The sequence below is a fragment of the Cygnus atratus genome, chromosome 1 (assembly GCF_013377495.2).
Source record: "Cygnus atratus isolate AKBS03 ecotype Queensland, Australia chromosome 1, CAtr_DNAZoo_HiC_assembly, whole genome shotgun sequence".
Classification (NCBI taxonomy): Eukaryota; Metazoa; Chordata; class Aves; order Anseriformes; family Anatidae; genus Cygnus; species Cygnus atratus.
Genome location: NC_066362.1, coordinates 33,110,578 through 33,128,974, shown reverse-complemented (window position 1 = coordinate 33,128,974; position 18,397 = coordinate 33,110,578). Strand labels below are relative to the sequence as shown.

At 43.0% G+C, this 18,397-nt stretch overlaps 1 protein-coding gene across 3 annotated transcripts in view; it reads left to right on the top strand.

The window, feature by feature from the left end:
* SLC38A1 (solute carrier family 38 member 1) overlaps nucleotides 1–18,397 on the top strand; it is a 41,125-nt gene that overhangs the window by 6,776 nt on the left and 15,952 nt on the right. For all 3 annotated transcript variants that reach the window (XR_007707954.1, XR_004778195.1, XM_035543888.1), the window contains exons 2-10: nucleotides 1,584–1,796; nucleotides 7,948–8,023; nucleotides 8,495–8,610; nucleotides 13,924–13,997; nucleotides 15,634–15,726; nucleotides 16,062–16,143; nucleotides 16,938–17,020; nucleotides 17,946–18,004; nucleotides 18,127–18,252. Coding sequence is in view for 1 of the 3 variants with exons in the window: in XM_035543888.1 (XP_035399781.1) it covers nucleotides 1,678–1,796; nucleotides 7,948–8,023; nucleotides 8,495–8,610; nucleotides 13,924–13,997; nucleotides 15,634–15,726; nucleotides 16,062–16,143; nucleotides 16,938–17,020; nucleotides 17,946–18,004; nucleotides 18,127–18,252 (828 nt within the window). In the remaining 2 variants the exon portion in view is untranslated. The remainder of the gene's footprint in view (nucleotides 1–1,583; nucleotides 1,797–7,947; nucleotides 8,024–8,494; nucleotides 8,611–13,923; nucleotides 13,998–15,633; nucleotides 15,727–16,061; nucleotides 16,144–16,937; nucleotides 17,021–17,945; nucleotides 18,005–18,126; nucleotides 18,253–18,397) is intronic.

Here is an 18,397-nt window from a genome sequence, read left to right as displayed (position 1 = left end):
TTTAAAAATGTCAGCAGATACAGATCTCGGCACAGACATTGCCCCTTCTATTAAGGCATTGTTTATTTTAGGAACTCACGGTCACAAGAAGCTTCAGGATGCAGTGTGCTCAGCCCTTGCCACCTCAGCAGCTGCTGCCTCCTATGGCTTTATCCTTTCATAAAAAGATCACGCTTCCCTTCCAAAATAGGTAGACTGTTTTATGCCTCTGCGAAGACTGTTCCAGAATGTCAACGCCAGAGCCACCCCCCGTTTGCCGGCCTGCAGCCATTTGTCAGCAGTGGGCCACCATCGTAGCACCCAGGAGGACAGGCCCTGATCCCATGGAGCTGCTCCGTCTGTACACCAAGTGCCCTGGGGGAGCCTGGGCTTTTCTAAGAGCACGTCTAAATTTCACAATGAAATTATTTCTGAGAAACCACTTCTGGGGAAACGGGCCCCTTTGCAAAGGCCTCCTCCGTGCGCTGGGGAGGTGCCGTAAGCAAGCCCAAAGCATCGGGTCCTGTAAAGTTAATTGGGGATGCTCTTGCTTCCATAGTTGCCTGTGAGTAGTTTGACGGTTTTGAGGTAGCTCTGGGGGTTTGAGAAAATATCCCCAAATGGATCTGGTATGTGAACATTCACCAAGTACCCCAGGGTGAATTGCAAATCGTTGTTTGGCAGTAGGGCAGACCGTTCATTCACGAAATGGGAATTAAGAGAGCTGTGGTGCGGGAGCTTGTTTCTGAATAACAATCCAGTGCCTCAGCATCACGCAGGAGTTGTTGTTCAGCTGACAGTGGTCAGGCTCCGGAAAACGTTGGTCTTTCGGTTGATTTGCATTTCTGACAAGGAAATTTGTCTGTAGCAGCCTTGCTTGATCTGCCTTTGGTGTTTTTGCTTTTATGCAACGCATCTGTCAGTGGAGAGACCTCCTGATCTCTAAATAATAATTGCTTGGCACAAGCTGTATGTTATTCTTTCTACGTAAGAGATGTAAGCTTAGGGACCTGTTTCTGTCCCTGTTCAGAATACGTTCAGCCATACGCAGAGTATCCTCTGTAAATCTTCTTTACCAAAAAAACTTAACACATTCAACTACCTGGAGTACAGATAGCAGCAGAGGAGAGCGCTGTGATAATTCTGTCCCTCTGTTCCTCCACTTAGCAGCAGCACAGAAGTGAGGTATTTTACATTTTTAAGTAAAAGGCATCAGCGAGAACATACAGAAGATGAACACAGAATACCTAAATGGGCCTTGGGCAAGCAAATCATTTTTATTTCTTAATTCGTAGGTTGTGAGTCTCTTTCTAAAACAAACACAATTGGTTTGCTCACCAGTTATAACTACCAGCACCATCCTCAGCAGTCGGTTGTGGGACTGGGTAAATTTGTAAGGTCAGGACTGGGTAATTTTGTAAGGATCTCATTGAGGAGTTTAACATCACTACTCTTCTGCAATGCATGTGTGTTGCAGCCTGAAGTGCTTCTAATAATATCAAATTGGTTGGTAGCATGGTCCCTCTTTTCACTGTATTCTCCTGGTCATATTGCTTGCTGTTGGTGTGTACATACATCTTGGGCTTTTTCTGTGTTTCACCTAGGTCGCTGACACTGTGGCTGCAGTTTACCCACCAGACCTCAACCAAACACTAACATTTTGAGAAACAGTTGGATACGTACAGTTCCTCGCCCAGGATGCCGTTCAAAGCTGGATTAGAACTGACTGAATTGCAGAATATGACTGTCCCTGAAGATGATAACATCAGCAATGATTCAAATGATTTCACAGAGGTGGAAAATGGCCAGATAAATAGGTGAGTATTTTTCCATTGACGCTGCCTGTGCTAAGAAACACACTGTTTAAAAACAGCATTCTAATTTTCAGTATATGTTTTGAATTATTCATCACCAAGTCATGCTCCATTTGAAGATGTAATTTGAATTTCATATGTGACATCTGTTGGGCATAGGCTGCAACAGCAGATAAAGCAAACAGAGTGGCAATTTATTCATCGTTTCGAATCTTTCAAATTAGTCTAATAAAATGCACAAACATATAATGTAGCAAAAAGCCAACATTCTGAGACGTCGACTCGCACACAGCGGAGAAGTAATAATAATAAATGCAGTTCGACCAAGAGAATAGCATGGGGCAGATCGCTTCGTTGACCTTCGGTCCCTACTGTGACAGTTGTAACCTGCCTGGCCACATCCCTGTCCCCAGGCTTGTGGCACGTGCGGCTGGCACTCGCTGTTCACTCCAGGGTGGGACGGACCTGGCAGCAGTGGCTGTCCCCAAGGCGGGGAGAGCGAGGGGCTGGTCAAACAGAGACCTGCACCTAACTCACGTCCAGCTAAGGAGCGCACCTCTTTATCGATTTTGGTGAAAACTGGCCATTGAGTTTCCTACAGGATAGCCATTTACAGAAGGGATGTGATGGCACATCTGCCAGGTGTCTCCGCTGGGCACCAGCATCCAACAGGTGCTGAGATCTGCTGCTGTGCCCCGGCTGGGTTTTGCAAGCTGTAGAGCACGAAGCTGTTTCTCAACCAAGGTTCCTGCTGAAGTGCTGAGCCCCAGGGGGCAGGGCTGGAGCCAGCCTGGCCGGGGAAGTCCTGGGGCAGCCACCAGCTGCACCCTGCAGCGCTGCGACCACAGCGCAGCTGCGCTGGTGGAGATGAGGGCTGGTCAGGAATTTTCTGATGCAACTGCTTTGATGGAAAGTGCCAGGGCGAAACGCAAACCACTTCTGTTAAAAAAAAAAAAAAAAAGTGAGAGCAAGAGAAAAAAACCCCTCTGACTTTGCCAAAACAAAACAATTCCTGTATGAACCTGCTGACTTTCCTGTTGGCTCCCCTGGAGCTCAGGAGCTGACAGCGGTGGAGGCGCTCCCCGGAACCTGCTGAGGATTGATGTTCTTGACAGGAGGAGGGGTGGCTGAGCTCTTGGCTGGTGCCACAGGTAACTGGCAGGGGGAGAAACCCCATTAGTCCGTCCTCTTTCAGTGAGTGCTTGTGGAGCTGTGTTGTGAGCATGGCCAAGTCTGAGCACGGTCAAGCAAAGGAGGGAAGAAAAACGTGGTGTGGAAAGCATCAGAAAGACAGAATTTCTAAGTCCTGCTCTGGCTTTTCAAGCAGATGAGCATATTCCACAGTTCTCTTTTCTCTTGTGGGTAACTTTCTTCCTCCATGGAGCACCACTTGGTCGTACCAAATATCCCATCGCTATTTCCCCTCTGCCTGGGTGTTTGCCAGGCACCTCCTCACTCATGCATCCTGTCCGCTGCTGTCGTGCCCTGTGCGTAGCGTTGTGCTCGTGCTGCTCTCCACCTCGCCACTCCTTGCTCCTGCAAGCGCCCCTAATGGTACCTGGACCCCCTTCTGCTCCCCTCGGCAAGCACATCCCCTGAGGACGTGGTTATTCCCTTCCTACAGCTGTGTTGGCAAATGTCCAGTCCCTGTGGGATAAGAGGTTAACGGGCGTACAGAAGATCGTCTTCTGTGCTGTCAGACACACAGCGTGTAAAGCCTTGTGAAACTCCAAAGTCCACCGAAATCAGTGGGACTTTTTTATGTTGATTTCACTTGAGCTTTAGATTAGATCTGTAATTTTCAACTGACTTTTTTTTTTTTAGGTTGTTTCAACTTGCTTGATTTCACACTCTGTATTTCATTTTGAACCATTCTTTTTTTTTTCTCAGTGCATAATTTTTCAAGCTGAATGTAGAGCAACGGTTTTAAGGGTCTTTTGGGGACGATACAGCAGTGAAAAGCTGATTCCAGGTCTGATTTAAACCCCAAATATTTCCTGATCTTGGAAAAGAATTCTCTAGTTCCCTTTGGATTTCCAGCATTTTCTGGGCCTGAATATGCGTTTATATATGCAGTTGTATGTAGGGAGGGGATGTCGTTTGGGAGGGGCTGTGTTGGGAGGGGTTTTTCTTTGCATGCAAGTGTTAAATATTTTCTGTGAATGCCTATAAAGGAACTTGCAGCAAATCCAGGCATGGATTTGCCATCTTTTAACCATTTATCCTGGCTACACAACTGTGCCATCGCTGAACATGACATGCATCAGTGCTTAGGTGACCTGCTGCTTCGTGTGACAGCAGGACAAATCCACTAAGCCGTTCAGCAAACTTGTAACTATGATGATGCTCTCAGGAAGCTGCTGGCTGAATGCTTGTCCTGGTCTGCAGCTACTCGTAAGTGAGGAGCCCTCCTTGTTCAGTTAACAAGGTTGCTGGTAGCTGTACCCAGATCTGGTCGAAGTTCCATAGTGTAAGCCAGAGCAAGTTTTCTTCTGCATTTCTTGTTCCTGCTTGCCCTGGAAACCTTTGCCATCGCTCACGCTGCAGCTCCGTTTAAGAAACTGCCCGAGGATAGAGTTCTGTCAGCTTGGCAAAACCAGCTCTCCCTAACAAATGTTTAAGGCATTGTCAAATATCACTTTAAGTTAATTATGTTTAAACGTATCTGAGATGGCTAAATGGTTTTAACTCTGCTTAGCCAAAATGGTTAGCTCCAGGATATCACCTTTATCAAACATTTCTCATTTAAGTCCTTCAATAAATTAAATTTTGAGACCATGGTTAAGCATGGTCCTTTTAAAATCACTTTATCAATAAGACTGAGTTTCTACATTTTACTAAATCAAGCCAGAAAAAGAATCGGATTAAGAAATTCTTTCCAAGCCAACCATGAGGCTTCATTCATCACAAGGACGAACTGATTATCTTTTGCCCAGGATGTTTTATAAATGTACCAAAAAAGTTTTGCATAAACATGCTTGGCTGTGATGTAGGAAGGACATGAGGAAAGCAGAAACATACAAGAACAGGTTATGCCTTTTCAGGCTAAGCATTCAAAATGAAGACAAGAAACAGCACAAATGGGTTTGGTGCTTGTCAAGGAATCGCAAGGCACTGAAGGCACAGACTGCCTTACTGTGCCTTTCTGTGGCACCTGTACTTGCGCAGGTTGGGAGAATCTGCAGCAGTCAACTCACTTCATTCCAGTCAGATTTATAAAGGTCAAATATACAACATTGTGACAATGAATAGCTCCTTTTCTAATCTGTTAAGCAGAACAGACACATGGCGTGGTTTAACAAGAAATGTTAGTCTTCTAGTGTGTGTTCCTTTCATATACCATCAGAAAAACGACACTCTGAAATTTTAAAAGCATGAAATTTTTATAAAAAAATGCAAATCTTGGGAAAATTCGTGCTGAATCTATTGGACTACCTTTGCCCTACTTTCTCCTTATTTTTTTTTTTTTAAGTTCAGCAACACATTCCATTCCTGGGAAGCGTAGGGTGTCCCACGGTGCGTCCGTACCACCTACGGAGCGTGGTCCCGAGGCAGCCTTCTCGTCCGGGCTTGCCGGCTGAGCTGTCTGCACCAGCACAGGCAGCCGCAGCCAGGGCGCAGCCAGCAGGACAGACAGACACCCCTGCAGCCCCACAGCCCCCCCGCTGCGGCGCACGGCCCCCTGGCTGGCAGGCAGGGCTGGGAAGCCCCCTGCAAAAAGCTGGGCACAGTGCTTTGTGTCTCGCAAGAAGGTCTGCCCACATTGTTAGAGGAGATGACAGGCTGGACAGCAAATCCGGTCTATTTTAATGTACGACTAACTCAAAAGAATGCGCTTTGGATCAGTTTACCTTATCAGACTAGTTTTCTCCAAGGAAACTAGTTTTCATTGAACTTTAATACCAGGGGGCAATAATATTATAGTATCTACAGATTTGTTACTTTTGTGATTATTAAACAGAGACTGAATGCCTACAGATGAGCAGAAGCAGGGGGATCAGACTAGTTAACTCCTCTCCTAACTCTAACGAAATCTGAAATGACACATGACCTCTGTGGCTGAAAGAAGGAGGCAAAGCCCACAGATGTTCCAAGCAGCGCTCAGAAATCCAAAAAAGACAAAACGTTTCTCTGTGCTCCTGCCTGTACAAATTGCCTGCAGGGTGTTTCAAGAGAGAGCTGGAATGTCTTTGTCAGACCGCTCACGCTCAGCTGCCTGTGCTCAGGAGATGGGCTTTAAACAGACGTGGAAGAAAACCCACATGCTCTGAACCTATAGAAGACGGGTTGAAACTTTATTCCGTGAGGGTGGAATACCTTCCCGGTGAGCTTCAGAAAGTTAATTTTGGATCGTTCCAGCTTAGAAGTGGTTACTTTTCACTCCTTAAAACAGTAGGGGAGGATCAGCCATCTATTCCAGCTGCTTTAGGGCTGGTGAGCCTGGCCCATATCTCTATTTTACAGCAAATTAGTTTCTGAAGGTAATAGTTTAAAAAATACAGGAGAAGCCTATAGTTGTTTTATATTTATATAGAGCAAATTGAAACAGACTGATAGGTGGGATTCAAAGTTGCAAAAAAACCCAGCAATAACACTAAATACATCTTGCCAGCTTTGCCCGAATTTAAGGATAAACTGAAAATGTGTGTGTAGTAGAGAAAGGTCAAACTTTCAAAGATACTTGCTTCTAAGGATTTTAGCCTTAATGTCTAACGAATGAGCACAAGGTGTGTTTGATGAACAAAATACTAAAAACGTGGAGTTCAGTGCGTCAGCTGCGGAATCCAAGTCAGCAGCATGATCTTAGTATATCCTTAGAAGCTGTGCTCTCATATATTGCTAGCAATTAGGTCACAACCAGGGCAGTGGGGAAGTTTGATAGAGCTCTATATTTATAAATTCAGCATTACATTACCAGACTGAGTGCCTTCAGATGTATGGAAATAATGCACAGCCGGAGTTTGAGCTGTGTGTCCCTGGTCAGAAGTTCCCAGCTGTGGGAACTTTGTGTTCAGCTTACTGTTTGCTTGTTTTCATTTAAGAAGAGCCACCTTAATCTGCCTACAGCAAAAAGGGCCTCTGAAGCTTGGTGGCAGCCTCTGGCTAGGTATGTAGTGTGTACGATGGCTGATGCAGTAGCCAGTGCCCAAGAACCATCTGTAAATTAGCAGAGATGCCAGGGACTTAATTGTGCATAAACCTTCAAAAGATGAAAAGCTGAAAGAATGTTTTATACAAACTAAAATTGTTTGTTGAAGAGTGGGTCTGGGAGAAAATAGCAGCTCACCCTAATCAGAAGTGTCGTAAATCCCCGAGACACCAACAGACAAAGGCAGGAAGCAAATCTTGCTCTGGTGTCAGTGAGATCCTCAGTGTGTATGTACTGGGGACGCAGAACAAGCAAACGTGCGAAGAAGGAAAAGTCATTTACCACATTTTCTCCTGCACAGAGGTGTTTAATTTTGCAGTACAGTGAATTCAGTACTGAGTTTTGAAAGGCTTTTTGATGACAATATGGTAGCCCAAACCTGAGGTCCGCCTGCAGAGCACGTCTCCCGGTTCAGGATGGTCCCACCCAGCGCTGGCTGCATGCAGCATCTCTTCCTCCTCTTAACTCCAGCCACATCAGCAGTATGGCAGCAACTGAGGGCTTGTATGTGGCATTCCCTCTGGCTTATCCCACTTGCAGGGTGCTGCATGGATCAGTGGTGGCATTGCCAAAGCCCAGAGAGTGCAGCCAGGCTGGGCGCAAGCATCACGCTAAGACAGTGGTGGCCTCACCTCTGCAGGACACCTGGAGAAGCATGTCTTGCTAGCGTCTGTGCAAATTCATTGCTTTCCTGCCCACAAAATTGATGCTTTTTCATTACTAAATCTCCTAAAATACCATTCCCTAAAATTCCCTAAAATCTCCTAAAATACCATTCCCTAAAATACTATTCTGATCTTGTACAAGTGGTACCTTTACTGAGGCACAGTGTGTGCTGGTGGCAGGGAGCCGTAATCGGGATCCTTAAATAGTTACGTGTTTGACCTCTTTTCGCATACAGCTTTTATACATTGTGTATTTTGTAATCACATGCTGCTCGCAGAATTAACTTGTTCGCATTTCCTAACCACTCCTGCTGAAAATAAATCCTCTGACTTCTTTCAGCAAGTTTATTTCGGACCGAGAAAGCAGAAGAAGTCTCACAAACAGCCACCTGGAAAAGAAGAAGTGTGATGAATATGTAAGTCCTTCTTGCTGGTCTTCTCTGTCCAAATGAACTGTACATTGTGCGTTGGGGGGGCCTTTAGACGTGGTCTTGAAAAAGTGCTGGTTCAGGAAAGAGAAGTCTCTAGGCCTGTGCTGGGCAGGAGGCCATGGTGGTTCCTTATGGCCTCGCAAGATATCACTCACGTACTTAAGATGTCCCACAGGCATGGTGAGAGATGGATTTTAAAACTGAAAGTGTATGAGTTGTATGTTGCCCACGTATTTACTGGAATTTAGGAAATCTGTAGGACAGCGATCAGAATATAGCTGTGAAAAAGTTTGGTGGCTTTTTTTTTTCTTTCAAACCTCGCAGTTTTTACTAATTTGCTCCCACAGCAGTAGATACTTCTATCTGATATATCATATACCCTGCAAGTTGAAGTGTAACGGCATTTCTGTGCTCTGTTCCAAGCTGTTGCTGACCTGTGAACCTCTATTTCTCCAGATTCCAGGAACGACTTCTCTGGGAATGTCCGTCTTCAACCTCAGCAATGCCATCATGGGCAGTGGCATTCTAGGCCTCGCTTTTGCATTGGCCAACACAGGAATTCTCCTTTTTTTGTAAGTGTGAGCGGGTTGAGGATCTGATCTCTCTGCAGTGCGAGTGCAGTGATTGATGGTCCGTTTGAAATGCACTGTGTTATTTCACTCCATGAAGTCGCCAACCTGTATAAGTAGCTTGGAGTTCAGAGTACTGGTGGATGGTCAGTTGTTTCGCTATCTAAAGATGCACCCAAATAGTCAAGTACAGCATTCAAACCTGAACATATTAGCTAAGTGTTTCAAACATATTTTTTTTCAGTCAAAGTGGTGGGGGGAAATAGCCACTAGTTGTGCTTCTGGAGCAAATTATGTCCATGCCGTTGACTACTGACCTGAGCCTAGCCAGGGATTTTTCCTATGGTCTACAAACTACACATACGTTGAAAACAGCAAATTTATTCAGTAGTAATACTTGCAGTGTGATAGTACCTACTTCTTACTTGTGTCACAGGTTCTCTACAGCTTTCAGCAAAGCATGGTGCAATAACACTTTTTCGACCAAGAAAAAAGAATATTTGTATTCTTTTAAATGTTGTGTATAGTGTTTTCATCTCACTCCCACAGTTTCTTCTGTTTCTTATATGAGAGTCCTTATTAGCCAACATAAATACAGCCAAGATTTGAGTATAAAAAAGAGTTGAGGTAGAGTACTTAACTCCACCAAAAAAGAGACATTTCATAAAACAGAATTTTATAGTTTAAAAATGAAACAGTGCCAATGAATGAGTAAGACACAGAATACTGTGTTATTCTGGTTTGCAGTATGAGACATTTCATTGTGAAAAGTGATTGTTAAGAAATCAGTTGGGAATTGTGTGCAGAATCCAGTAATAAATGTTCATTGAGGGAAGAAATACAATAATTTACAATATTTGAGACCTGTTCAACATGGTTATTAAGTTTACAGATCACTCTACAGAGGTGTCATTTCCTGAATGTCAGAACCTAAAAATCTAGAACTTATGTTATTTCTTAGGGTTTTTTTGAAAATATATAATATGAGCTCTGCGTATAGCAGAATGGATGGCCAAGGTGGTATGTATAGCCATCTGCTCTGAGGTTTCATGCCAGCATAGCTACATCCATGCTGCTAGAGTACAGTTTGCTGTGGTTGGGAATGGCTGGGAATAATCCAAGGAATTAATCGACTTACATTAAGAATGTACACAGTCTCATAATTGTGTTGCAACTAAGCTAGGCTATAAAGTAGATGGACTCTAATTTAGATCTTTTTTTTATTTTATGCAGAGGGATTGAGTTTATTTAATATTTAATATTAATTTATTTATTTTTTTTCTTTTTTCTTTTTTTAACCTGCATATGATAGTAACCTGTTCATGATTCTCCACCCATGCTCTCTGATAAGCACACCTCAGAGGGCACAGACTGGGGTTTGCAAAAACTGCTGTAACCAAAAAAGTCACGTCTACTCAGCCTTGTTACCTCTTCTGGGAGACCAGTGTCTCAGCTAAAGAACAGTAACTTTTTACATCTGCTCTACAAGAGGAGATTATAGAGCACCTTCAATTTCACCCTCAATTGCTTTAGTTTTCCATAAGTAATCTCATCCTCTTCTCTCTCTCTCTCAGCGAACAGTTTTTCATGAGAGTTTAAGTGAAATGCATTAGCTCTAAAGGATATAAAAAGGCATTTTCTTATAAGTGAAGTAGATCAGATAAGTGGTGTGAACACTAGCAAAACTTCAAACAACTTGTGGTGGAAACTAGGCTAGTCTTGGTCCGAGTAGTGAGTGTATAGCTGCGTACCACCTAGCTGTACAAAAAACCACCAAAGCTGATAGCTGGGTAGAGGTTTTATATAGTAAATAACAGCATTATTCTCTACAGAATTAGACCGTGTGGGTTTAAGTGAGGGTAATTGTTTTTGTTAGTTTTATAATGACTTTAGATCTGTTGGCTTGGAGATAGATCAGCCTGCTGTGATGAAAGGTAAGGAAGCTAGCAGGACCTTTCTGACCGGACAAGCAGAGATTTTGCCTTTGAAGCCTGGAGATACAGCATCTTAATGTGCTGTCTGTAGTTATGCCTGAAAATTGAACTGCTTTAAATTGTCCTTTCACCATGCAATAGACTCGTAGTTAAAGCTAGACCATTATTTTCATATTTTTGCTCACACTCTTCAGTCAGTGCATTTTTCCCACAAATGTATGGTTCTGCTGTCTCTGTCCCAGGCAGATCTTAGAACCATTTCTGCTTTACAAGTGATAAAAGACAAAGTCCTAGCATGAATTTGATTTCTTTTTGCACATGAGAAAGCACTTACATTCATTGCTCTAGAACAGCAGAAATCTGGAAAGTTTCTAGTTTGCTTTGTCCAGGTCATCTGTCTGCCAGTACTGGCTCGCACCATCTCTGAAAAATAGAAAGCAGACGAGGAAGAACTGAAGGAGCATTTTCAGCTCAGACAAAGCAGACCCAACCTGATTTCCACTCTCACAATTTTTATGCTACTTGAGTGTGAAATGTGCACCCACTGCACCAGGATCAGTTCAGATCCTATATTCTTGGCATAAGACGTACAAAATAAATATGATGATGAGTATGTACTGTCACATAATATTTGCATAGCTGATTGCCATAGTAAAGTGTCATACTTTCTAGGCAAAACAGCTGAGGAACTCAGAGGAACTTAATCCTAATATTTTTAGTAACCACAACCTAGACCAAAGAAGAACGTCCTTTCTTGTGTGAAAAAAAAGGGCAGAAAACCTTCTTGCTGCAGAAGGATGGCACAAAAGGCTTGGGGAGATACAGAAGGGCCAGGCCAGCTAGGAATGGCAGGAGCACTCATAGGTTGCTCACCCTGCTGGTGGTTTCACCTACCGCAGAGCGATGGATTGCACTGCAGAGACACGTGGGCCGCCCAAGTGTGAGGTGCCTTCAGCCCATACTTAGCCCCACAGTGCATGGGGTCTGAAAAACCCTTCTGAGACACGGAGCTTGTTGGATGAGGTGTGGTGTGAGGCGACAGATGAAGTTTCACTCTGCTTTCTGCGGCCGCCTCTGCTGAGGCCGGCTGGAAGCTGTCACCAGGCTGGATGACCTGTGGTGGCATGGCCCTGCTCTGCCTCACTCCTCCGCGTCCCATGCCTTGTGGGGTTCAGAGCTGCTCCGTGCAGAAGGCAGGGGGCTGCACAAGCCCCCCAGGCCCTGCAGCCTGGACTCCACGGAGGGCTGGGGACAGTAGGTGTTTGAACCAGCTTGGTAATGTGGCAGCTGTGAGCAAACAGCAGCGGTGTCGCAGGAACAGTTTGTTCTTCCTAGCACTGTATCGGTCCCCTGCCCTAAACTGTTTATTCTGGATTTGTTGGGGGAGGTGAGCTTTGCATGTGCTGATTGCTTGCAGAGCTGCCAGCACTGCTTTAAAAGTAGGCAAAATAATAAGTATTGAGACAACAGCACGAGCTACCCCGCTTCTGTTTTGAATTTGCGCGAGGCGAGTGGCAGGGACGTTTCCTTTCCTTTCCAAGGGGCGGTTCTGGCACGAGTGTCCCTCTCCGCACCGCAGTCCTAACACAAACAAGTTCCTCATGCAGTGCTAAGGAAAACGCCAAGCATCTCCATGCGGGTCCTACGGGGAGCTAAGGACAACAGATCAGACAAATACCTGGCTGCTCGGGAGTGTTATTTTTACCGCTGCGAAGACTCCATGAGCTCAGTGCCTGCAGAACGGGAGCTTTTAATATTAAAATAGACTTGGTGCTGGCTTGTGCAGCCAGGGCCACTTGGGGCTGGGAGTGACTCAGCCTGGCTGCCGTGGCTGTGAGCACCACGCACCCTGTCCACACAGACAGGGGCGTAGCGGGTCTGGAGGGGACGTGGGCAGCAGCAGGGCTTAGCAAGTCTTTAAAAAATGGAGCAGAGTGACCTCAGCCAGTGCAAGCTCCTTTCCCCTCACCTCCCCAAGGAGAAACACCCTTTGGGCTGTACGAGAAGCGCGGTGTTGCTGTCAACCATTTCTCCACAAAAGAGCAGTTCCTTCTACCACCTCCCAGCTCCTCCGGCCCTAAGAAACTAGTGGGTCGGTATTTGGCACTAAAGTGTTTCTAGTCCAAAACGGTAAAAAAGGGGAGGGAGGAGGCTTCATATCCTGATCCTTCTACATGTTCCTATGAAAAAGATGCGTTGCTGCCTATCTGTGGCAGCAGCATGTTTTCTGTTAAATTTTAGGCTTGTTTTCCTCAGTGTCCCAAGGGTAGTTGTCATAATAAAGAGAGGAATTGCCAACAGATTGTCTGAATGCTCTTCACACACATCATGAAAACATCATCAGGTCTTTGTGTGTCAGTGTCGGAGGGGAAGGCACACACAGTGCTTGGCTTAAAGACATAGAGCAATGCGCAAATGTGTTTTTATGCGCTTAGCCCCCAGCACTGACTAATTATCATTTGTGCCAGCAAGTTCCCTACACAAACAGTTCAGTCATTGCTTCCTGCAATTCTTCTATGTGCGAAGTCAAACTATGGATCACGGCAGAACGGGGAGTGACATCAGTGAGGGAACACCTGTCCCTTCCTGGATGAAGCGTAAGCCTTTGCTTTCTGCCTTTACTCACAAGAGAAGACAGTCTGTGAGTGGTGAGGGGATAGGTGCAGGCTCAGCTGTCTCCATGCCTAACATCTAAAGCCCAGAGGCCCCAACCCTTGGGATCGCTCATTGCAAGGACACGGACAGAATTGAAGCTAGAGACCACATTATTAATCGAGCTGAGTTCACATTCAGGTCCTTTTTGCCTGTGGAGGGCTGGATGGAGCAAGACATCTCTGGGTGGTATTAACCTCCCTCCCCTTCCCACTCCTTCGGCACTGGGAGGCACATAGAAAGCCATTGAGGCACCCCTCTGGTGGCATGTGACACGTGTCTTGGGAAGAGATGCTTGCATCTGGCATGGAAAGCCTTAAAAAGAGGACTTCCTTCTGAAATTTTTACTCGGCTTCCAGAAAAAATGCTTTAGACTGGGTAGTGAGGAATATACCTGGCTCATCCCTGCTCTGATTAAATCCTAATTCCTATATGATGAGACATTTTCATTCTTGCTTCCCTCAACAAGGAAGGGTATAACTCAGTAACAGGCTGCATTTTTTCTAAGTTTTACTTGGTTGAATTCCTCTGCATACAAGGCTTTATAGCTCCTCTCTGGTCTGGTGGAACTGCACCAGCTTGTTAATCACTCTTGTTTATAGGGCTTTTTGCATTCTCAGAAGATTATAAAAAATATCTTGGCACCAATGGGAATATGACCCAATGTGTAAAATATTGCAATGTTAGAGCTCTGCTTTTACAGTAAGCTTTATCTTTCATTCTTTTGTAGGCTGCTTTTGGTTTCCGTGACATTGCTGTCTATTTATTCAATATATCTCCTGTTGATGTGTTCAAAGGAAACAGGTAATCTAAGATGTTACTGTACCATTTCAGTGGACTTGTAAGGAATAAGAGGTAAAAAGTGCTCAGAATAAGGCCAGGTACTTTGTGAAAGACAGAGTTTCTATCACTTTGCTGACACAAAATAAAGTCCTAAAAGATTGTGGGTCAGAAGCCCAGAATTAAAAATAATGTATGTCATGGCAAAGGAGAATGACATCTGACCATCACTGTAAAGAGAAAAAAATCAAGCCAACGAGTGGATTCTGCTGCAAGGAAATGTTTTTAGTGAGCTAGAAGGAACAGCTCAAATAGTTTCTTTGCATTACAAAATCAATTGCAAATGAAATATAATGAACCTCTGCCTATCCAGGTAAGCCAGCTTACTTGGAAATACAGCTTGTTGTTAACAGCTAGTGTGAAATTCATGAGTTTTCCTAGAAGAAAATAAAAAGAAACAGTTCCGCCACAGAGAGTAGTATAACTCTAAGCAAAACACATTTCTAAACACAGAAATTAGAAGTTATCTACAGTGTTAAAGAGGCTTTGTGCTCTAAGTCAAGAGTCTCTTTGAGTAACAACCTCTGAAGACATATTTTTAAAATTATCTGTGCATAAGAACACTGTCGTATTTTAATACGTAATTTGGATGCACATGAGTTATTATTATAGTGTGTGCAAAGGCAGCAACTACTTATTTAAACTAGGTGTGAAGACCTAATTGTTGACACATTTGTGCCCTATTAGTTCCCAAAATCTAAGCCCTGGTTTCTGTGCTGCTGGATCACTGATACATCATTACAACTAAGCTCAAAGTTATTGTTTATACAAGCTTTAAACAAGAAATGTCAGCTATAAGGAAATGTAGAGAAAAACAAACAATGAGATCCATTTTTAAAATAATCTGTTCGCTGTAACATCTGCAGTATTTCTCTTTCTGTTCTTGTGATTCTCACCATCTTTACAATATCCAGTCTTTTTTTTCTCAGCCTGAATCACAGCCAAGGAAAAAAAGCATTTAACAGAAACACAATCCAATTAATAGAGGAGTTTCTCAAGCTTGACAGATACTTAAAATGAAGTTTTAGTTATAATTGACACTGTTCCCTGCTTTTACCAAAAACATACCACATTTGAGAATTCACAAGTTAAGGCATCATCATTAAAAACTGTAAATCATCCTGTGAACTAGTGGCTGCCTTCATTTGTATCATTTAGTCAAACCAAGCAGAATTACAGAGTTGCAGTCTGGTGTCTGTTGTGGCCAGGCTGCCAGTACTGGCTTGTGGTCCCTGCTGTACTGAATTTGGTCTGGAGGGAGGGCCTTCAACCTTTCTCTCATTGAGATTGCAAAGCTAATATGCCAGAACTTAAAATGCCACTAGGGGTATAGATGGACTCATTAAGGGGGTGTAAAAGCCTCGTTAAAAGCCTCAGTCTCATAAATGATTGGTAGCCAAAGACAGCATTTATAGATACCAAGAAAACATTGCTCCATAAGTTTCAGCCCTAGCAATTACAAGAGAGCTTTCTATTTAGTAACAATGGAAAGATATAGTTGTACAGAGGAAAGGTTAGTGGGAAAGGAATCACAAGCGGTTTGACTCAACAGCTTTTGCTGGTGAATTCTTTACCTTTCTCCCCATTTCTTTTAACACAGGCTGCATGGTGTATGAAAAGCTTGGTGAGCAGGTCTTTGGCACCCCAGGGAAAATGATTGTCTTTGGATCTACATCTCTTCAGAACGTTGGAGGTAAAGGAGATGAGGGATGTTAAATCAAAACAAAAACAAACAAACAAACAATAGGGGAAGATCTTAAAAATGTTATGCCTTCTAACCAGGCAGGTTCCCCATTCTCTTTGTAATGTCTTGGGATCCTCATGCTCCTCCATATTGGTCTCAATAGCATTTTGCGTGCAGCCCTTTCAAGATGCTGTATTACTGAATGATCGGTATTTTACAGTCAGTTACAGTTCTCGGTCTTCTATCATTAGAATTTGATGTGGGAAAATGTTCATGATGCTTCTATGTACTTATTCTACAAAATATGTCATCTGTTTTCTAAAGTGATTCTCTTGTTCCACCAGCAATGTTGAGCTATCTCTTCATAGTCAAAAATGAGCTGCCTTCTGCCATAAAGTTTCTAATGGGAGAAGAAGAAACTTTTTCGTAAGTTGAATATATTTTGGTGATTAGATTACAGAATTTAACATTGTCTAGGTAGTCTTGAGCATATGTTTATAAAAACACCTTAAGTAGATCACAGGAATATCTCAGTGGATTAATAAAACACTAGAAAACTTTGCAAAAGACAAGAGGATGGATAGGAAATTAAAGGTGAAGTCATCAGTAGTTACTCTCTTTGCACACCAGATTTTTGTGCAGAATTACAAGTTTTGTCTTTTACAGTGTAGGGCAAAACTTAAATATATTGGGAACAATGCAAGTTTAAGATATATTTTTACTTGCATTTTTAACATCTTACAGGACTTTTTTGCCCCTGAAGAAAATTGTCCTATACTAATATATGACAAAGGCAGAATATTATACTTAGATTTCTGCCAGTTGTCACTCCTTGACATTTACCAGCTTCTTTAGTAGAGGGATGGTATTTCTTTATAGTAATAAATATCCTTTACACAGGATTATATGATGTATTGTAGAGCACAAAGAAGAAGGTAGAGATCCCTTTCCTCAGGTTTTCATACTAAACAAAGCAGTGAAAGTACATCACACAGAACACCAATAATGCTGCATCTGAGGCAGAGCAGTGCCATGTTTTAAGAGCTGGATGCCAAATGACTGGCACTCTGCAAAGTTCAGATGTGGCCCCTATCTCTCCTTCCATAGTGTAAGGATATGGAAGATGCTTATGTAATTGCAGCAAAGAGGATGACTGAGTGTGAGGAAAACCAGAGAGGGTTTAAGGTGTGCTCACAGTACTTTTTTAATGTTTTATACAGGGCATGGTACGTGGATGGGCGGATTCTTGTTGTTATAGTGACGTTCGGTATCATCCTCCCTTTATGTCTCCTTAAGAACTTAGGTAAGATGTAAATGCCATTGTGAGTATAAAATACAGGAGCCCAGACATTGTGCGTCTGACAGCCACATTGGCAACTCAAATATAATAAAAAAATTGTGCTCTCATTGTAATTTAAGCAGCCTCTCTGGTCCAGGAAGAAGCTGTGTTTTGAGCATCTTGGAAAAAAGAAGGTCTAATTTGTTACAGCGGTTGAACTCGGTATAAACCAGCCTCATCCATATAATTGGGGAAATTGATTTTAAAAAATATGGTTAAGAGGGTGTTTATTTCATAAGGTGACCAACTCTACTGTGTGTGGCCTGTAAAAATATATTCACAAACAAACTGTAAGGTTATAAAAAATTGCTTATTTTTCTATCAGCATTGAAATTTTCAGTGGTTGGGTTAATTGGAGGTGTTGGCTTTGTAAGTAAGGTGTGTATAGAGAACCACATTTCCAAATATGTTTGAGTCCACAGAGATACCAGATGGTGCACTATGTGTGTTTTAAAGCCATGTAACAAGTTTTGGCACTGAATTCCTCTTGGGATCTTCCTTTTGAGAAACTAACCCATAGTAAGCTCACATTTCTCTGCATAGTGGGGAATCTGGGTCATGTTCTGATTGCAATTTCACATTTTCAAGTATGTTTCAATTACCACAGCCCCTGTCAAAAGTAAAATTAGTTAAACTACTGTAACGATTACCTTTGGGAAGGAAGGTGTGTGTCACATTGGTTAGATCAAAGCCCTGGTCTGTCTGAAAGCCGGAGGCTTGCAACGTGGAAGGCTCCCACACCAACCAGGAATGCTTTTGTCCTGCCCAGAAGCTTGTAATACATATTAAATGTATAATGCATTTAAATTCTTCATTAAGTAGAGAATTAAAAAGCAAGATACGGCTAATAAAATAACCTTGTGTAAGATTTCTTTTTAATTTATTTCAGGGTATCTTGGCTATACCAGTGGATTTTCATTAAGCTGCATGGTATTTTTCCTCATAGTGGTAAGTTAAGCTTGGTCTCTTCATTGGATTAGTCACTTGATAGCATATTCAGAATTTCTTAATTCAATTAGAATTTGCTTTTTAGTATTATTCTTAACAGCTGTTTTCTGCTTTTGTCCTAGGTTATTTACAAGAAGTTTCAAATTCCCTGTTACGAATTGGAGCTAAATGCAACATCACCTATCCTATCAAATAGCTCAGCATATGAGCATATGTGTAAGCCAAAGTATGTTATCTTTAATTCCAAGGTATGTTTCTTTTTATGATACTTATTTTTGATTCACATAATACATGCACCTACACTCCATGTCCTTAATCAGCTCAGCACCACGTAGGGCCTGCCCCTCCATGCTTCCACACGTGCTCCGATGGCGAATGCACAATGGGAGTCCT